Source organism: Oreochromis aureus, linkage group 17 (assembly GCF_013358895.1).
Source record: "Oreochromis aureus strain Israel breed Guangdong linkage group 17, ZZ_aureus, whole genome shotgun sequence".
Classification (NCBI taxonomy): Eukaryota; Metazoa; Chordata; class Actinopteri; order Cichliformes; family Cichlidae; genus Oreochromis; species Oreochromis aureus.
In genome coordinates this window covers 29,521,671-29,541,645 of record NC_052958.1, presented here as the reverse complement: position 1 = coordinate 29,541,645, position 19,975 = coordinate 29,521,671, and the positions used below count along the sequence as shown (strand labels likewise).

General features: G+C 41.7%; 1 protein-coding gene across 1 annotated transcript in view; it reads left to right on the top strand.

Moving 5' to 3' along the window:
* brinp3a.2 (bone morphogenetic protein/retinoic acid inducible neural-specific 3a, tandem duplicate 2) overlaps positions 1-19,975 on the top strand; it is a 64,768-nt gene that overhangs the window by 12,484 nt on the left and 32,309 nt on the right. The window contains exon 2 of the mRNA XM_031757762.2: positions 1,110-1,478. Within this exon, the coding sequence (XP_031613622.1) occupies positions 1,258-1,478 (221 nt within the window). The 5' untranslated portion in view covers positions 1,110-1,257. The remainder of the gene's footprint in view (positions 1-1,109; positions 1,479-19,975) is intronic.

Sequence of the window (19,975 nt, the reverse complement as noted above, 5' to 3'; positions counted from 1 at the left end):
ATGCTTGAAAATACTGAAATTTTGGGGGTAAACTCTATGTTATTGCTTTCTCATCATGCTCCAGAAAAATTATTTCTCTTTTTGTGTGTAAAGTAGGGCTATAATTAATGATTGGGTTTGTTTAATTATTGGCAATCTCTTTTTTTTGTGCGTTTGCATTATCAAAGAAATCATGTACCACAATGTCTGAAAAAACCTGTAAAACACAGAATGGATATTTTGTAGCTGCTTTTGATTTTAGGTTTATTTTGTTGACCGTTTTATTTATTTATTTAAAAGAGCATGACATTTTGAAGTCCCTTGTTTTGTACAGTTTTTCATAGTCTGATGTTTTTAGTATTTTCAGATATATTGCAGACATTTTAACAGTTTGCTGTAAAAATGCATAATTATTATACAGTAATGTTCATTTTTTTTCGCTTTAAGACAGCAAACTGCTGTTACATTTAAATTCAGATTTCATTGCGAGATGCTGTAATGCTTCCTTCGGTTTAGGCTTTGGTTGCTATGGATCAGTGATGTGTTTTCCTGAGCTTCTGGGACTGTGAGAAGGTTTGAACTAGAACTGGGACACCATGATAGAGGCTTTAGTGGTTACTTCCATTAGGCCAGGTTTCATAATCTTCCATACCAAAAGAAAATGCTTAAATGGGGCACAGGTGTAGACATTTTACAGTAAACAATGAAGCAACAGTATAATGGCAACCAAACAGTTGACAGTATTCTACTGCAAATCTTATATTCTATACATCACAATGCATCATTTCTTTTACAGCAAGAAACTGTTTTTATAGATTACAGTAAACACACTGTAAAATTACTTGTCATTATTTTACAGTAAAGTAACATGAAATTTTACTGAAGCAACACCTTTAAAGCAGCAGGCGCTCACAAGCTTAAATTAGCAGGTGTCATTTTTACATTTATTAATTCATATGACACAAGTTCCACATAATGAACCTGATTCAAACAGCATTGCCACACAGAGCTGTTCAACATATTCTGAGGTTTTTTTCTTGTTTATTTCTGTCTTTATAGCCGAGTTTCTTCCTTGCTGGTTGTGGGTGTTTGTTTGTTTGCTGAACTGTGTGTTTGTGCTTTTGCTTTAGGTGTTCGGGGGGCATTGAGGCGATGCAGGTCCCTCGGTCATCCCAGTGGAGGAGCCAGCTAATGACAAGTATCTTTGGCTGCTGAACGCCCCCCACCACCACCACCATCACCACCACCCTCATCCCTCCTACCCTCCATCCATCTCTGATGGCTCTATGGGGCGTCGTCAGCCTCAGCCTTCACTGCTGGGTGTGTTTATGGTCCAGTGTAACAGCAACAGCAACATCAGCCAGCCTCCCAAATGACAAACCCGGGGGACCCCTGGACTGGCTCCTGTCTGATAAGGGGCCCTTCCACCACTCCCCAGAGTACATCGACTTTGTGGAAAAGAACCGGCAAGGTTTCTCCACCAGATACAAGATATACAGGTGAGTTGTGACTGCAGCATGAGGAGATGCTTTTACACTGTATTTACTACTGCCAAATCGCTACCCTATTATACGCATGACAGATCTCACAGCAGTCGCATCAAATAGTCTCTGTGGTTGTCCTTTGAAAGATCAGCTGTGTGTAAATAAGGCCACATGATATCGATGTTAATGTGTTTACATTTTGAGGTTAGTCACAGTCTCAGCATTTTGTTAACTCCAGGCATCTGTGTACAGTCAGTATGCACATGCCAAACACTTTAACCGCTAACAGAGAAAGGCTGACACCAAAATTCTTTAGCTTGAGAATATATTGCACCTATTATTACAATTTAAAAGTCTTAAAATATATAAAAAAATCAGCTTATTTTGATTCCATGCAGTAAGCAACCAACAATCTAGCAAAAGACACAGTTACAGTTGACAATATTGTGTGGCCTATGCATTGGTTTGACTGTTCAAAGAAAGAGACATTAGCAGTGACTATGTCCTGTAGGTACCACCGGGCAGTCTGCTGTTGCATATTTTGTGGTGTGTAATAAGAAAGATTTACACATGTATTCTTCATAATTAATGTGAAATGTGAATTTCGGCAACCTCAGAGCTAAATGAAAGTCCTTTACTGACCCACATAAAGCACTGTAGTGAAAATGATAATGCTTGCAATGAAATGAAGCCGCTTCATGTAAATGAAATGATGGAGATGAGGAAGGAAAGGAGTAAACTTTTATCTGCCACGGTTGGAAAAGCTTTTAAAAGCATGCTCGTACATCTGTTGTAGAATACATGTAAGGGGCAAGTCAAAGTTAAAGAGAAAGATATTGCAGGGGGATTTTATTCTGAAAATACACGTTTCAGGGTACCAAGGGTTTTTAGGACATCTTCCATTCCCTGTTTTCTATTTTTGCAACGTGTATGGCAGGAGAGAAAATTCAACATAACTGTAGAGCATTGGGTAGGCAGTATGCTTCATGAAATCCCTGTTCATGCCTCTTTAATACACAGACTGTATTATTTGGCCTGCATTGTCATGCATTAGAGCATCCTCACAGCACAGTGCTCACAGGATAATTGACACACCCAGACAGAATCATGATGTATTACATGCACGCACGCTGCTATCAGCTGGTTCTATATCACATTCTGCTGCTCTCCAAACCCTCGGGGAGTCACCTGATCAGGTGGTCAAATGAGATCTGTTGATTAGCACTGTAAAAGAAGAAAGATTTGCCATGACAGCACAGTCAGAGCTCTTGCCACGCGACCAAATTAGTGGAGATTGTGTCATGAATCATATCCGTCGTCGTTTAGGAGGATGTTGTCCAGGCTTCTGGAAATGGACAGACGGGATTCCTGTCGTCTACGGATCGTTGTAAGGATGCTTTATGGCTTCTGTGATCGGTTGCTGTGTTCGAGCTTTTTAATATTTCCTTTCCCGGCAAAAGGCAGTGGTCCGCTGGAGCTGAGCTGCATGGGCGGCAAGATTAATAGTCTTATCATGTGGCCAAGTGATTAGTGAGCTCTTAGTACTTATTACTCTGCATTATCACAGAATCCCTGGAGAGGCTTCTGTCAGCTGCAAGGTTGTGTTTGAGGCCCTCTAGATTACTACAATGCGGCATTGATTAATAGTGATTATATTAAAAGGAAAAACCAACCTAAAAAGTAAATAGCCTGTAAATCTTTCCTAATTGAATTCACTTGGATTCAGTCCCATTTGATTTCAGTAACCGACACAGACATGGGCGGATACAGCTGCGTGTTTTTGTTCTAGCAAAAAAACAACAACTTTCTTTTCAGTCCCAGTGTTGGGGGGTGAAGTGTAGTGATGAGTTTGGGCACACACACCTGGAGCTAGCTCATAAAAAATTCAGGGATGATTGTTTTATTAAAGAAATGTGGGCCCGCTGCAGTTTTCTCCCAAGGGGGTCAAACCCCATGGTTATGCCCCTGTTGTGTTACAAATGTCCTTAAATTTCCAGTCGGGTTATTTCTGTACTGCAAGAACAGATAGCTATGCACTGTTATGGTAATCACTGACCCTTTTTTGGCCTGCGAAAGATTAAATGATTCCTACTTACTACTCCTTAACCAAAAGATAGCAAGCACATCTTCAAAGACTGATGTTTGCTTCTATTTAAATAAAAGGGACCTAAATAGGTGTGGTGTTGATTGGTTGGTTGGTTTTGATTCAGCTTTTTTATTAGTAATTGAGCTGGGTGTTTCCTCAAAAGTTACAATCCTGTCAAAAAATTTAAATTACATTTAAACAGAATACAATTATTGAAATTTCATGAAGCCATATTTTATTCATTATAGAACACTGAAAAGTTATTAAGTGCTTTCACTGAGAAAATGCACCATTTAAGAAATAATAAGCGTAACATCTCAGAAAGGTTGGGTTATGGCAACAAAAAATTGAAACAGTAAATGGTATAGGTCAGTAACATGATTGGGGGTAAAAGGAGCATCTTAGTGAGACAGTTTCTCAGACGTAAAGATGGGCAGAGGTTCAACAATGTGCAAAAATCTCCCTAAAGACTGTTGTTTAAAAAAAGAGGGGATGCTACACAGTGGCAAACATGGTCCTGTCCCAACCTTTTGAGACATGCTCCTGCCATCACATTCATGATCTTATTTTATTTTTCAATTCTATTTTTTTCACACTGTGTCACTAAAACATGTTTTTATTTACATTTTACACAATGTTTTTGGAACTCTGGCTGTATATGTTATATATACTAATATATATATATGTATATATGTATATATATGTATATATGTATATATATATATATATATATATATATATATATATATATATATATATATATATATATATATATATATATACATATACACACACGTAAATATATACACATGTATGTATATATATATATATATATATATATATATATATATATATATATATATATATATATATATATATATATATATATATATATATATATATCATAACTGCTCAGCTTTATCTTGCTACCCCATTAGTGTTTGTTGTGGAAGTTGCTGAGCTGAAGCTCTGGTCAACCTACACCGCCTTGACACTTGAATGCATTTAAATGACTTTTGTGTGGAGATAAATATTCCTGGCTTATCTAACACAAACCTTGCAGTACCTCTCAAGATGAGATGAGCCCAAAGGTGCTTTTACTGTAATATTTGTCACTACAAGCAAATTAGCTTTCAGTTCAATCATTATCTGCTGCCTATTATCATTATTATTAGTAGTATTAGCAGATAAAACCAACTGATTCCTTAAAGCATATTATATTATAGCTGTGTTTATTCAACGCTCATTGTTTTAAGAATTCCACTTAATTCCAGATAAAATCCTTTTTGCTGTATGAAGTGTTTTGGGAGCCATTAAAACTGCTTTGCAGTAAGCTTGCCATCTCACCCGCGGTATGAAAAACATTTTTTTTTATATTCTGTAATATACTCAGTGATATGTGAAGTGATTTTGGTGATCCCATAGTGTGCAGATTAAATAATATTGTTGTTCCTCCTTTTTTTTGGTGTGGGATTTTGGAGATGTGACTTGGTCTGCATTGAGCGACCTTTGCTATTTGTCTAGGTAGTAGGACGCTTCACTTTGATGAACATTTGTACTTTATTAAATGTCACATGTAACTCGTCTGTCTGCCTATGCAGAGAGCAGTTCTGCACATGCCCTTTAAATTGGGTTGTGGTGGGTTACCAGGCTTTGTGACAGATGAGTTCAAAGTATACGTATTATGTGGAGTGTGTTAGATTAGAAAGATTAGCTGGCAATTACACACACACACAAAATAGAATTCGACTTAAGTTATGAAAGTAATAACAGATAGTTTTGAAATAATAGCGAAACTCTGGAAACAAAGGTGTTGGCAAGTATTATCAGAGCATTATGTATGCTGTGGTTACTGATTGAATCCCAGTATTAAAAGATCCATTCCTTAGTCTCTTCCTCAAAACAAGGACTTTAGCTTATTAATTTATGCATAGAGTAACATCAAAACTACCATAAACATCTCTCTTACTCCATAAAATAAAATGTAGCAAATAAATACATCCAAGAATATAAACTGCTTGAGTGCATCTCTCTTACATACACAAACACAAACATGCCACATGTGGAGGTTAGCTGACAAAAGACAGGTGGAGTAAAATAGCAGCATCAACATCACCGACTTACCGACATGTTATGTTACAGTAAGCAATAGACCGAACACCAAGAGCTGGAGTGAGAGAGAGAGAGGGAGGGAGAGAGAGAGAGAGAGAAATGCATTGTCATCATAGGATGATTTCAGGCGTGTCAACTCACTTGACTTGAAATTTGCTGTTAAATCAAAAACTTTTGCAACAGAAAATAAAGTTGCTGGTGTAGCCTGAAAATCCTGACTGCTGACTTTTCTGCTAGCTTCCATCAATCCTGTGTTTGCTGTTCTTCTAGTATGTTGTATGCTACTGCTAACACGTAGGGGCCCTTAGATTGGTTTGTGCATGAGTCCGGATTGGACCAACATTTGATGCAAAGATGTGTGTCCATATTACGCATAGGTTTCCTGTACGTGACGAGGACCAAGATGTTTGACAAAAGCGGAAGAAGATAATAAATGGACAGGATTTTTGTTCCTAATAACTACAGTAGAAAAAGGTTTTAGTTAACCATTTTAACAGTGAGTGAGCAGTATGAGGCTGCTGAGTTTAACACTAAACAGGTGATGTCAGTTAAATTAACAGTGTTCACCAGGTGGTTGACAATTTATAGTTACATACCCAGCTTATTATACCAGCTAGGTGTCTGGTGACCAGTAGAGTGTATGTATTCTATTCTGTTCTATTTTATTATTATTATTTTATTTCATTCTTGCTATTGAGCTGGGTGACCTTCCTGAATCTTCATTTTCTAGCATTTCTCCCCCTTCAGTGTGGGTTATTCCACATTTATTCACTCCAAATGACACCCTGATTCCCTTGCTGTGGATCCTGGTGATGTGAATCAGTGAGTTAATTTTTTTAGTCACTCTTGACTTGACTTGATGTCACCAATGTACAGGTGGTGGCTGATCATCATTCCACTTATAAATATATCCACTCTTTGTGATGAGCTGGCTTAGAGGATTAAGGCCTATGCAGAACAGCAGTGGGACAGTGCATCACTTTGGTCTTCTTTGCACTTGGTGATGACTTGTGCAACTGTCATCAGTTGGTCTACAGCTCCTCTCCTTTAACACTGAGTTGCTGATGAAGGTAATGGTCATCTGTGACACTCCCCATGTGCATTAATAAGCCTTGGTCACCCATGAACATGTCACTGGTCACTGTTCCTTCTTTGGATCACTTTTGATAGATACTGACCACTGCAGACCAGGAATGCCCCACAAGAGCTGCCATTTTGGAGATTCTCTGAGCCAGTCGTCTGGCCATCATGCTTTTGCTTTCGTCAAAGTTGCCCAAATTCGTATGCTTGCCCAGTTTTCCTGCTTCTAACACATCAACTTTCTTATATTTCAGCTGTGATAGACTTATGACTCTATGGGTCTGTTCCTGTGCTGCCATAATCAGAGCCTCTGTGCTGTCCTTTAAGTGGGCCTTTTCTAGCCACTGGCAGGATTTCTTGATGTCAGCCCCTTCCTCTATTTGTTGATCGTACATCCCAGGTGCATCAGTCACTCAGTCTGTCTTCAACTAGCTTGGGCTTTCTTGAAGCAGCTCATCTCGGGGTGGGGGGCATCTTCCTGATCTATTTTTTCGGATTGTTGATTGTCACGCTGACACTCAGTAAACCTTGCACTCTTCTTTCTGTTGCTCATAGAGCCTCAGGGTGCTGGACTTTCTGTGGCCTGCTTGTTATTCCAGCAAGGTATCTGATGACTGGTAGGGTGTATGTATTGCTGGCTTGGATCTTATTCTTATTGTTGAGATGGCTTACCTTTTACAGGTGTTTTGCTGGCTGACCTTCTTGTGTCTTTATCATGGTTCCCATTGACCTGTGGGATATCAGGTACTTTCCTGTTTGTCTCCTATTCTGCCATCTGGCAACTCCAACTTGATCCCAGTCCGGATCACCTTCCATCTTTTTTCGTCAGTCTTTCTGTCTGCTGCTCTCCCTTTATATGTACGTGCATGTGTTTATGTGTTTTTGTTTTATATCAGAGATGAGATGTAACGGGATTCAAGCCTTTCAAAAAGCTCAACTCTTGAGTGGTCAATCCACAGACAATTTTCCCAAATGTCTCATGGATCATCAAGACGTTTTTGGCTACTGTGAAATTAACCTTTGTTGTTCATATAGGCTTAGACAGATTTAGAAAGCTTTTTTCTTTTCCCTAATAAGTGAATCATCATTTAAAAATGGCACTTTTTGGTTATTATGGGTATCTTTGTCTAATATAAAAGTGGGCAATCTGAAACATGTAAATGTGACATGTTAAAAGATCAAACCTTTTAAAATAAACTCCAGTCTTTCAACATGCTGAAGTCAATTTAGTCTACCACTCCTAAAGCTGCTGTCAACATAGATATTGAAGTCATCAACAACACATAATTGCTTCACACTTCAAATTAAGGACACATAATTAAACTACTACAACCATTTTCAGTGGAATTAATTACAGCACAGATAGCATCAATGTGTCTTTGAGCGCCACTGTATATTAACGAATAGTGGACTAAAACAATGGGGTTCTTCTAATTATTCCTAATTTATTTATTCAACATGCCAGAGTACTTATGATGCACCCATTCTTTGTGTTCAACTTGATCACAACAAAGCGGCTTACGGTTTGATATAAGAGGCACTTCAGCTACAATGAACAACAGCAGAGTTCCTAAACCACAAGGGAGTCTGCAGGTGCTCTGAAGAGGGTTGAGGTGAGTGTTTTAGAGCAAACTCCCTCAGCGCTGCTTCTCAACATCCCACTGCTACATTCTAACTGATGTTCTCTGTCTTATCTCCTCTCCTGAAATCCCCTTAGAGATTTTGACAACTCCAAGGTCTCCCATGAGGTAAATAATCTGGTAAAAGAGCCATAATAAATAGTAGGTTTTTTTAAGACTCTTCCCTTTGGCTGTTTTTGGAAAAAGTGTTGCTCTTTTAGCACTTGGTTGTTTTGGAAGTGAAAAAAAAGCCATTTCACAATTATTTAAATCAGTAAAGATCATGAAAGTATTAAAGAGGTAATGATTCCCCTGTAAATGGACAAAATGCAGGCTCATTTGCTGTAATTTTTTTTCTCATTGTCATTGTCGTTCCTTTAGTGGCATCATGACTTTGACGTTTACAGTTTCGAGTGAAATATCTCTGCGACTTACAGTTGGCTTGTCAGATTTTTTATTCAGATTGCTTGGTTTCAGCCACAGTTTGTTTTAGGCTAATTTGCAATGAACACACAGCACTGTTGCACTTGACATGCGTTACACCTGCTAAATAGAAACGTAGGTTATTAGCATCAGCGCTGACATTACCATTTAGCTCAAAGCACTGTGAGAACAGCACAGCCTCACCCAACCATTGCAGGCACAGCGTCAGACTGTAAGTCCTGTTGAAATAAATTCACCCTGTTTTTTTTTTTTTTTTTTGCTATGTCACATTAAGGTTATGTTTTCTTGGATGCATTTAAAAAATTATAGAAGATAGTGTGACAAAAGCTTTAAATCAAGACCTCAATGAATCATTCCTGACTTTCAAGAGCCACAGTAGGTTCATATATATTTATACAATAATCACAATACAACACTGTCTCACCTGTTTCTCTTTTGAATATTGCAAAATGTCCTCTATCATGTGAGGAGCTTTCACCAGTAAGTGTTTTTGACCACTGTGCTACATTCGTAAGTAAATCTGGCTTTCGCTTGTGTTTGTTGCCAGTGATAATTTTTGACAGTCCTTTTTTAGTTGAAAGACACGCTGCTTAGCGCCGACTGCAGGGCAGAGGTGATTGAAAGTGACAATATTATTTTCTGGTGTGCTCTTCCACATGTGTAGTTCAGATTTCTGCTAAATCCTAATAAATGCTCAATGACAGGAGAAGATGAATTACCAGAATCGGTGGTTCGAGTTACAGTGTTTGAGCTGGCTCAGCAGTGATGGAGTAATGAATTCACACCACGTTATGCCTCTACTCAATTTCCCACTTTTCTTACTGATTGAATTTGAAAGAATTTTTAACAAGTTCTGCAAAGGAAATGAAAGAGGCTTTGTGTTTTTGTGGGTGTGCAAGTGTGTGTGATTGTGTGCTTTGGGGATTCACTGGAGAGCATCCCCACTGCTTCCAATGCAAACACAATGTGGGCCTTCTGCCTTAGCCACCTGTTCATGGCAAACACTGCCAAGAGGAAAGCTGCCAAATTCACCAGGGTGAAGGTAGGAGTGCTGACATGCATTTGGCCTTACTCTGAACCTCTTGCGTCTAGAAAATCCATGTGGTTATTTTTTGTGTTTTAAGATTTCAATAAAATTACAATTTAACTGTGAAAATTTGACTATGTTGATTAAAGGTTGTAAAACCATTTAAACTCGTGAAAAAAGCACACCTTTCTTAAATCCTAAAGATTTATGTTTCAGGACAATAAAAATAGTCTGGTCCTTTTGGCAGCTTCCTGGTCTGGAGCATTCAGGTGTTTGTTAGCTCAATGCCACGGACGAAAGCAATTGTCGCTGACCATCAAGGCGAGGGATATAGGATCATTTTCAAACAGTTGGAAGTCCATTATTCTATAGAGAGGAAGATTATCCAGAAGTGGAAAACTTTCAAAACAGTTGGCAATCTTCCCAGAAGTCGACATTCTAGCAAATTCACCCCAAGGTCAGACTTTATAATGCTCAGAGAAACTGCAAAAACCCAAGAGCTACATCTCAGACTCTGCAGGCCTCAGTTAGCATGTTCAATGTTAAAGTTTATGACAGTGATATTAGAACAAGACTGAACAAGTCTGGCTCGGAAAGGTTGCCAGGAGAAAGCCTCTTCTTACTAAAAAGCCTCTTCTTACTGGCAGCACAGCTTATGTTAAGTTGTTAACAAACCACAAGACTTCTAGAACAATGTCCTTCGAAAAGATGAGACAAAAGTTGAGCTGTTTTGCTAAAATTCACAGTATAACATTTGACGAAAACCAAACACCACATGACCTTGGTACCTTTCAGTCATTGGGTCAACAGTGTAAACCAAAATATTCGGTAGTCTAGTGTAATACAAGGTCAACTCTCTGATAGCTAAAGCTATCAGCTATCAGCTTGCTTGAAAAAAAGCAAACCTACAATAGAATGACTGAAAAAGAAAATATTCAAGGTGCTGCAATGGTCAAAGTCCAGACCTGAAACTGATTGAAATGCTGTGGCTGTTTCTTAAGAGAGCTGTGCATAAATAAATGCTTGCAAACCTCAAAGAACCTAACACTGTAAAGATGAGTGGCCCAAAATTACTCCACAATACTTGTGAGAGACTGATAAAGTCATATGGGAATGTTATTGCAGTTATTAGTTATTATTAATAGACCTAATGCTGCTGAAGGTGCGTCTATAAGCTATTAAATGATGGGGTATATTAAGCTTCACATAATGCTTCTGGATTTAGGCTTAGGGTTTTTTTTGTGAAGTAATGACATGTTGTGATATGTCATGTTGTATTTACCTAATTGTAAGGCCTGGTAGGGATGATATTGAACTGCAGTTTTATGTAGTTGATATTTTACATTTTTGCGTTCTTTTTAAGTCTGGGGTGATTTAGAAGTTGGAGTGCAATCATCCCTCTAATTTGTAGTTGAGCAGTACAAATTTCACAACACATGGAAGTATTTTAGTTTAGTAAAAGTACATCAGTTGTTGAGTCCATTATATTTATCCAGCACTGCAGAGTAGAGTGAATGTTTATGAACTCAAAATATCATTTTGGATTGCCAACAATCATCAAATATCCTCACACAAAGACAAAAAAAAAAAAAATCAACAAAAACAGAAATGTACACATGCCCTGAGAAAAGACACTTTAATTATTCCACTCTCCCACTCAGAGGAGATAAAAGAAAGAATAATATTCATATGAAGGCACAGTAATAATGATTCTTCTAGTTTAAACAGCTAGTAGCTGAAGGGACAAAAGATCTCAAGTATTGGTTAACTGTACCCCCTGTAGGCATGCATATCCTGCATGCTGATTAAAGTAAAAGAAATATCATGTGCAAAGGCAGTGGTGGCTTCTATAAAGTCACCTTAGTGGCTTTTACCCTAAAATGATGGTCAGGAACATTCAGATTAGTGCCAGTGATCTTCTGACAGACTCACTGCTCACTGTCCATTTTGTTAACCATACTAAGGCAACAAACAAGTACAAAGGTTAAGACGGATTCAATGAACGTGTCTTTTCTTGTGTTGGAACCTCTCAGCCTTATTGGAAAAAAAGCTGTGATTTGTCTGTTTGCATGTGAGATTTGATACTGACATTAAAGTTGAGTTTGTTAGTACAGCCATCAAAATTACAGCACGTACTATCTGAAAGATTCTTTTAGAAATCCACAGCCATTTCCTACACTTCACTCTTAAGCAACCCACAGCCTTTCCACAGCAGCTAACAATATCATCTACAACCGGACAATGTTTCATCGCCATATCACCAAAGATCTACAGTATCCACACAAACATCAGAATGCAGAGATGGTCCAGCTGAAAAAGGACCTTTTTGGGTTTGAAAAGAAGAAAAAAATCAACAACTTTAACAACTTGGCAGTAATGGTGTTAAGAGAGTTGAAACTGATGAAACTGATGTACCCCAGCGAAAAGAAATGAAATTGATAATAATAATGACTTAGCTGGGTGTAGAGAGGACTGCAGCCCCTAAAATCAACTCTGTGGTGAAACCCATTTCATTTTATCCTTTCCCTGAAGGATGAACCATTTGGCCTATTGGGGGTTTAAGATAAGACAGGCCTAGCTTATCACAGTCAACGATAACTGAAGAAACGAACGACAGCGGGGGATTTTCGAATACTCTTCCTGTACCTGTACCTCCCCCCGCCTCCCCCTCCCTCCCTTTCTATTTCTCTTTTTTCGGTCCCACAGAACGTGCTGTGGCTTTGAAGTAGTGCTTTCACACTGCAAAGTGGAACTCAAGAGACATAGTGTCCCATTTGAAGAGGTCATTTATTTGTACGGCATGAAATGAGGTGAAGATTAATAGCTACACTAGATATATCTGAGCAAGAGATTAGTCAAAGCCTTTGTCTGAATACTACAGTGTCAGCAAAAAGGTCAACTGGTACCACATATCCATTTAACATCATTATGTTTACTTCGCACACTGCCCTCAATTTCTGCTTAATTTTTGTGTGAATCAGTCTTGCTTTATAGTTCTATAACAGAAAATGAAAATGATATGAGTTGTTTATAATCTGTGTCACCAGCTTGCTCTAACTTTTGTATGCAGCAGCCTGAGTTCTTGGCGATTTACTCTTTATATCATTTAAACATCTGTGTGTTGGAGCTTTCCTCATTACTCCTGGTTTAATGTGATATATACCCTTTCAAAAGGCCACACTCCCTCCATCCATCATCTGCAGCCAAGGTTGTTCAACCCATTCTGATTACAGCAGTCAAGCTTTTACTCAGAAGACAGAAAAGTGCAACATTTGACTGATTGGACAATGCAGCTCACAAACATTTACTAAATGTTTGTTATTTCCTGCCACACAGTGAAGTCTGACAAAAATAATCCATCACTCGGGACAGTCGTATTCATTTCTGCACGGCTCATTTGTGCTTTTGATGCTCACGCTGCATCAGGATGTAACCCATCAAAAAAAAAAGTTTTAAAATGAATAGAGTGTTCTCCAAAATAAGCAGGAGGGTTTTTTTGAGGAACATTTTTCCCGTTACTTTCTTCTCACATAAGCGTGATTATGTGAGTAAATTGGGAGCAGCGCCAAGCAGAAATTGGCACCACACTCTGGTACCCTCCAAGAGAAATTTCAAAGTAATCACAGTCTATCTGTTATAATTACAGCTGTGATATCTGTCTGTGACTTCATAAATGTCTCCTTAGAAATTCATTGCAATGTAGATTTGCAAGGAAAGAGCAAAAAAAAAAAAATCTATCTTCAGCAGTTCTTGGCTTAATAGCTAAGTTTTACATTTTTTAAACATCAAAAACATTGAACAGCTTTAAAAAGAAAACAGTCTTAATTTAGAAAAATGGCAAACTAGGTTATTTCTCTGTAGGCGGGATGTCTTTTTTCATGTTTATCTGTTCTTTTTTTATCTATGTCATGACAATATTAATACAAGTCCAATCATAAATTAAATATCTGTGTTTTATACTTAATCTAACTGTCAGGGAAACTATAACAGAAAAAAGTTTTTAAAAAAAGCCTTCAAATTGAAATTGTCAAAATGCTGCTGTGCTCCCTAAAGCTGATTTGTTTGTCATAAACAGAAAGAAAAAGATAAAGTAAATTAAAGTAATATTGATTTTGTGAAGTTATGGAAAAATATATTAATGTGGGGTGGACAGCAATTGAACAAGAAAAAGCAAAAAAGCAAGGAGGCGCCCAGGAGGCATCCTGGAACCATCTCAACTGGCTCCTTTCGATGTGGAGGAGCAGCGGCTCTACTCTGAGCCCCTCCTGGATGGCCGTACTTCTCACCCTATCTCTAAGGGAGAGGCCAGCCACCCTTCGGAGGAAGCCCATTTCTGCTGCTTGTATCCGCGATCTCGTTCTTTCGGTCACTACCCACTGCTCGTGGCCATAGGTGAGGGTAGGGACCTAGATCGACCGGTAAATTGAGAGCTTCGTTTTTACACTCAGCTCTCTCTTCACCACAACAAACCGGTACAGCGTCCGCATCCAAAAACCATACAGTAGTGTGAAAATACATACACTGAATTAAGCATATTTAAAAAAACATGAAGTCTTCTTTACAGCGATGCCTAAAGAGAAAAAAAGGTATACATGAAGAACAGAGAAATTATTTACCCATTGATTTTTTTCATTATATATATTCCTGATATCAGCTAGCTAAAAAATATGAACACCTGGACTTTGACTAATCCATTCCACAAACCTCAATTTCTTCTTTTTTGTACCACTTCTTAATGGATTTTCAAGTGTAAAAATGGAAAAAAAAATGCCTAAAAGTTCCACTTTGAGGCTCAACTTTATTTTTTAGATAGATAGCACTCACATTCTCTTTCATTCTGTTTGATGTGGTGCAGGATTCATAGTTGAATCTATGAATACGAACTGCCCATAGCAGCAGCACAGCATCAGTTCATGCAGAACACAAAGTCACATTCAGCTGAACACCCAGCAGATCACCCAATTTCAATGCCAGCCCACAACAACTGATGGCCAAGCTGATACCCTACACATCCATCTACACAACATACATAGGGTGTGCTGTTTAAGGTAGGGTGGCCTGCTACTCATCTGCAAGGCACTTTGCAATCCGTCACCCTAGGCTCACCTCACTGATGCCTGTACTATTCTGTGTTCAGCTTTGCTGTTGCTTTCCACCCCTGCCAAATAACAACATCTTCAAAACTTGGTAGTTCTCTTGTTCCAGCATTTTCTCTATTCCTCTGTCTGGCAGCTTAGAAGATCAGCTATAGCATTCGTTCGGGAGCAGCAGATGGGTTGAAAAGTAAAACCCTTTTTGAAAAGTCATGTGGCAAAAAGTCATGCATGTTTCTGTTGATGTTAACCCCACAACTGCCACTGCTTTTAAAGAAAACAATGAAGGAGCATCCACTGCAGTTTAATCTCTCTGATTAGAAAGTTTCCACAATAAAAGAAGAACAACATAACAGCAAAATCAAATCAACAATAGTTAACAAAACAGTTGTCAGGTGTTGTTGGCTAGATTTTATAGTAACACCTTTTTCAACATTTAGCTTGTTGAGTTGTCAGTGGATTTTACTTTGAGACTTATAAGAGACCCTATTGAGACCCTCTCCGTGAATCGCTACCTTATCGTGGTGGAGGGGTTTGTGTGTCACAGGGATCCCAGGGGCTATGTTGTCTGGGGGCTTTTGCCCCCTGGTAGGGTCTCCCATGGCAAATTGGTCCTGGGTGAGGGACCAGACAAAGAGCGATTCAGAAGACCCGTATGAAAAGAACATCGAGGGAACAGTTTACCCTGCCCGGGATAGGGTTACCGGGGCCCCGCCCTGGAGCCAGGCCCGGGAGGGTGCCCGAGGCGTCTGGTGGCCGGGCCTTAGTCCATGGGGCCCGGCCGGGCACAGCCCGAAGAGGAGACATGGGCCCATCCTCCCGCAGGCCCACCACCCGCAGGGAGGCGCCATAGGGGTCGGGTGCAATGTGTGTCGGGCGGCGGCCAGGAGCGGAGGCCCTGGCGGACCGATCCCGGCTGCCAAGACTGGCAATAGGGACATGGAATGTCACCTCTCTGGTGGGGAAGGAGCCTGAATTAGTGCGTGAGGTTGAGAAGTACCGGCTAGATATAGTCGGGCTCACCTCACGCATGGCTTGGGCTCTGGAACTAGTCTCCTGGAGAGGGGCTGGACTCTGTCTCAGTCTGGAGTTGCCCCTGGTGAGGCGGCGGGCTGGGGTGGGTATTCTAATATCCCCGGCTTGCTGCCGGCACGTTGGGGTTTTTCCCGTGGATGAGAGGGTTTGTTCCCTGCGCCTCAGGGTCAGGAACGGGTCCTGACTGTCATCTGCGCTTATGCGCCGAGTGGCAGTTCAGAGTACCCAGCCTTCTTAGAGTCCCTGGGGGGTGCTGGAAGGTGCCCCACCTGGAGACTCTGTTGTCCTACTGGGAGACTTCAATGCTCACGTGGGTAACGACAGCGAGACCTGGAGGGGCGTGATTGGGAGGAACGGCCTCCCTGATCTGAACCCGAGTGGTGTTTTGTTATTGGACTTCTGTGCAAATCACAGTTTGGCCATAACGAACACCTTGTTCGAACATAAGAGTGTCCATAAGTGCACGTGGCACCAGGATGCTCTGGCCGCAGGTCGATGATCGATTTTGTAATCGTATCACCAGACCTGCGACCATATGTTCTGGACACTCGGGTAAAGAGAGGGCTGAGCTGTCAACTGATCACCACCTGGTGGTGAGTTGGATCAGGTGGCGGGGGAGGACGCTGGACAGACCCGGTGCACCTAAACGCGTGGTGAGGGTGTGCTGGGAACGTCTAGCAGAGGCCCCAGTCCGCGAGATCTTCAACGCACACCTCCGGCAGAGCTTCAACAACATTCCGAGGGAGACTGGGGACATTGAGTCCGAATGGACCATGTTCAGCGTCTCCATTGCCGGCTGCTGCATTGAGCTGCGGCCGCAAGGTGGTTGGTGCCTGCCGTGGTGGTAATCCCCGAACCAAATGGTGGACACCAGAGGTGAAGGGAGCCACCAGGCTGAAGAAGGAGTCCCATCGGGCTTGGTTAGCCTGTGGGACTCCAGAGGCAGCTGACAGGTATCGACAGGCCAAGCGGAATGCGGCTCGGGCAGTGGCTGAAGCAAAAACTTCGGGTGTGGGAGGAGTTCGGAGACCATGGAAAAAGACTTTCGGACTGCCTCGAAGAGATTCTGGCAAACCGTCAGGCGCCTCAGGAGGGGAAAGCGGTGCTCTACCTGCACTGTGTATAGTGCTGGCGGTGCGCTGCTGACGTCGACTGAGAAAATTGTCAGACGGTGGAAGGAATACTGAGACCTCCTAATCCCACTGACACGTCTTCCGAGGAGGAAGCAGAGTCTGGGGATGAGGGAATGACCCGCCAATTTCTGGGGTCGAGGTCACTGAGGCAGTTAAACAACTCCTCGGTGGCAGAGCCCTGGTGTTGATGAGGTCCGCCCGAGTTCCTGAAGGCTCTGGACGTTGTAGGGCTGTCCTGGTTGACACGCCTCTACAATGTTGCGTGGAGATCGGGCAGTACCCTGGACTGGCAGACCGGGGTGGTGGTCCCCATCTTTAAGAAGGGAGACCGGAGGGTGTGTTCCAACTACAGGGGGATCACACTCCTCAGCCTCCCTGGGAAAGTCTATGCCAGGGTGCTGGAAAGGAGAGTTCGTCCGTTAGTCGAACCTCGGATACAGGAGGAACAATGCGGTTTTCGTCCTGGTCGCGGAACACTGGACCAGCTCTTTATCCTCTCGAGGATACTTGAGGGTGCATGGGAGTTTGCCCAACCAGTCTACATGTGTTTTGTGGACTTGGAGAAGGCATTCGACCGTGTCCCTCGGGTGTCCTGTGGGAGGTGTTGCGGGAGTATGGGGTGTCTGGCCCACTGTTACGGGCCATTCGATCCCTATACAACCGTTGCAAGAGTTTGGTTCGCATTGCCGGCAATAAGTCGGACTTGTTTCCGGTGGGCGATGGGCTCCGCCAGGGCTGCCCTTTGTCACCGATTCTGTTCATAATTTTATGGACAGGATTTCTAGGCGCAGCCAAGTGGCGGAGGGCTTTCACTTGGTGGCCTCAGAATCTCATCTCTGCTTTTTATGCGGATGATGTGGTTCTGATGGCTTCATCGGTGGGGGCCTCCAGCTCGCACTGGAACGGTTCGCAGCCGAGTGTGAAGCAGCGGGAATGAGGATCAGCACCTCCAAATCTGAGGCCATGGTTCTCAGCCGGAAAAGGGTGGAGTGCCCACTCCGGGTCGGGGATGAGTTCCTGCCCCAAGTGGAGGAGTTCAAGTATCTCGGGGTCTTGTTCGCGAGTGATGGGAGAAGGGAGCCGGAGATCGACAGACGGATTGGTGCTGCGGCTGCAGTGATGCGGACGCTGCACCGGTCCGTCGTGGTGAAGAGGGAGCTGAGTGTAAAAGCGAAGCTCTCAATTTACCGGTCGATCTACGTCCCGACCCTCACCTATGGCCACGAGCTGTGGGTAGTGACCGAAAAGAACGAGATCGCGGGTACAAGCGGCAGAAATGAGCTTCCTCCGAAGGGTGGCTGGCCTCTCCCTTAGAGATAGGGTGAGAAGTTCGGCCATCCGGGAGGGGCTCAGAGTAGAGCCGCTGCTCCTCCACATCGAAAGGAGCCAGTTGAGGTGGTTCGGGCATCTGACAAGGATGCCCCTGGGCGCCTCCTGGGTGAGGTGTTCGGGCATGTCCCACCGGGAGGAGGCCCAGGGCAGACCCAGGACGCGCTGGAGAGATTATATCTCTCGGCTGGCCTGGGAACGCCTTGGTGTTCCCCCGGATGAGCTGGAGGAGGTGGCTGGGGAGAGGGAGGTCTGGGCTTCTCTGCTTAGGCTGCTGCCCCCGCGACCCGACTTCGGATAAAGCGGATGAGGATGGATGGATGGACTTATAAGCAGTTCACTTCTATGTTTACTTAAAGAATAAAAAATCCCAACACAAAATGAAAATTTTACTCAGATTCTGATCTAAATTTTACAAAATCTGATTGGTAGGTGGTAAGAAATAATAATTTTCATAAAGTCCCAGAACATTTAATGTGAGCAGCACCAGCATAGATACTGAAGTTGGTTAAAGTAACTGTCGCCACCCTCGTGTTATATCTTTTGGGCCTTTAAGCATTGATACAGATTAGGAATCCCTGAGCTCAGCACTCACTTCTAAGCGCTTCTTTCCTGTATAGAGACCCAGTGTTTTGATCTTGGGCTACCTTAGTCGCATGGAGTTAGGCCACTGGTTCTCTTATCCTGTTTGTTATGACAGCAGGTTAGCGATGGTCAGAGTACAACTTGAAGCCTTGCCTGAAAGTCTGCAAGTAGCAGCGCTTTCATCAAAGTTAGCAGACTTTTTTTTTCCCTGTTGGAGATACTGAAGTAAAAAAAACCTTCCACCTGAGCTCTGTGGGTACAACCACAGTACCCTATAGGTTTGAGAGCGTGAACCTGCAGACACACTTTGCTATCGATACTTCGAACAAAAGACCGAGTCAATATATGGTGAATGACTGCATATAAGCAAAGTTTTTATTTGCTGTTCATCCATGTGTGCAGTCAGCTTTTCAGTCATTTCCTGTGCCATGCTTTAGTTTACGAGCCGTTAATGTTGTGTATTGTAGGCTTTTGGCCTTTATGTCAGAGCACAAGCCAGTGAGGAGCCTCAGAAGTTATTTAGTTTTATCTCTTGGTTGCTTTGGTGATTAACTTCACATTTGTGAGGCTTTTTCAAAGCAGTAAATAGTGTCTTGGGTCAAAACCACACTGATAAAAAAACTTTGTGCTATCAGTTAGACTCATATTGGCAGCCGACATTTGTATTTGAGTTTTGGCAGTCGCCATTGTGTTGATGAGGGAAAAAAAAAGAAATAGCGGATTACCATTTTACATACTGCATTTGTATGTGCTTTAGTGACTTGATTGATATTTCTCTTTATTCTTACTGCTTTTTACGCTTCTATACAAGGTGATCGTGAGTACTTTGAAAGGTGCCTAAAATAAAATGCATGATTAATATCACTTTGAGTTTTCTTACGACTTGGCTCTTAATCAAAACAAATATATTGGGTAGCAAAAGTAAAATGCATTATAGCAAAACTCCAAGGAGATCTTTTTACACAAAGG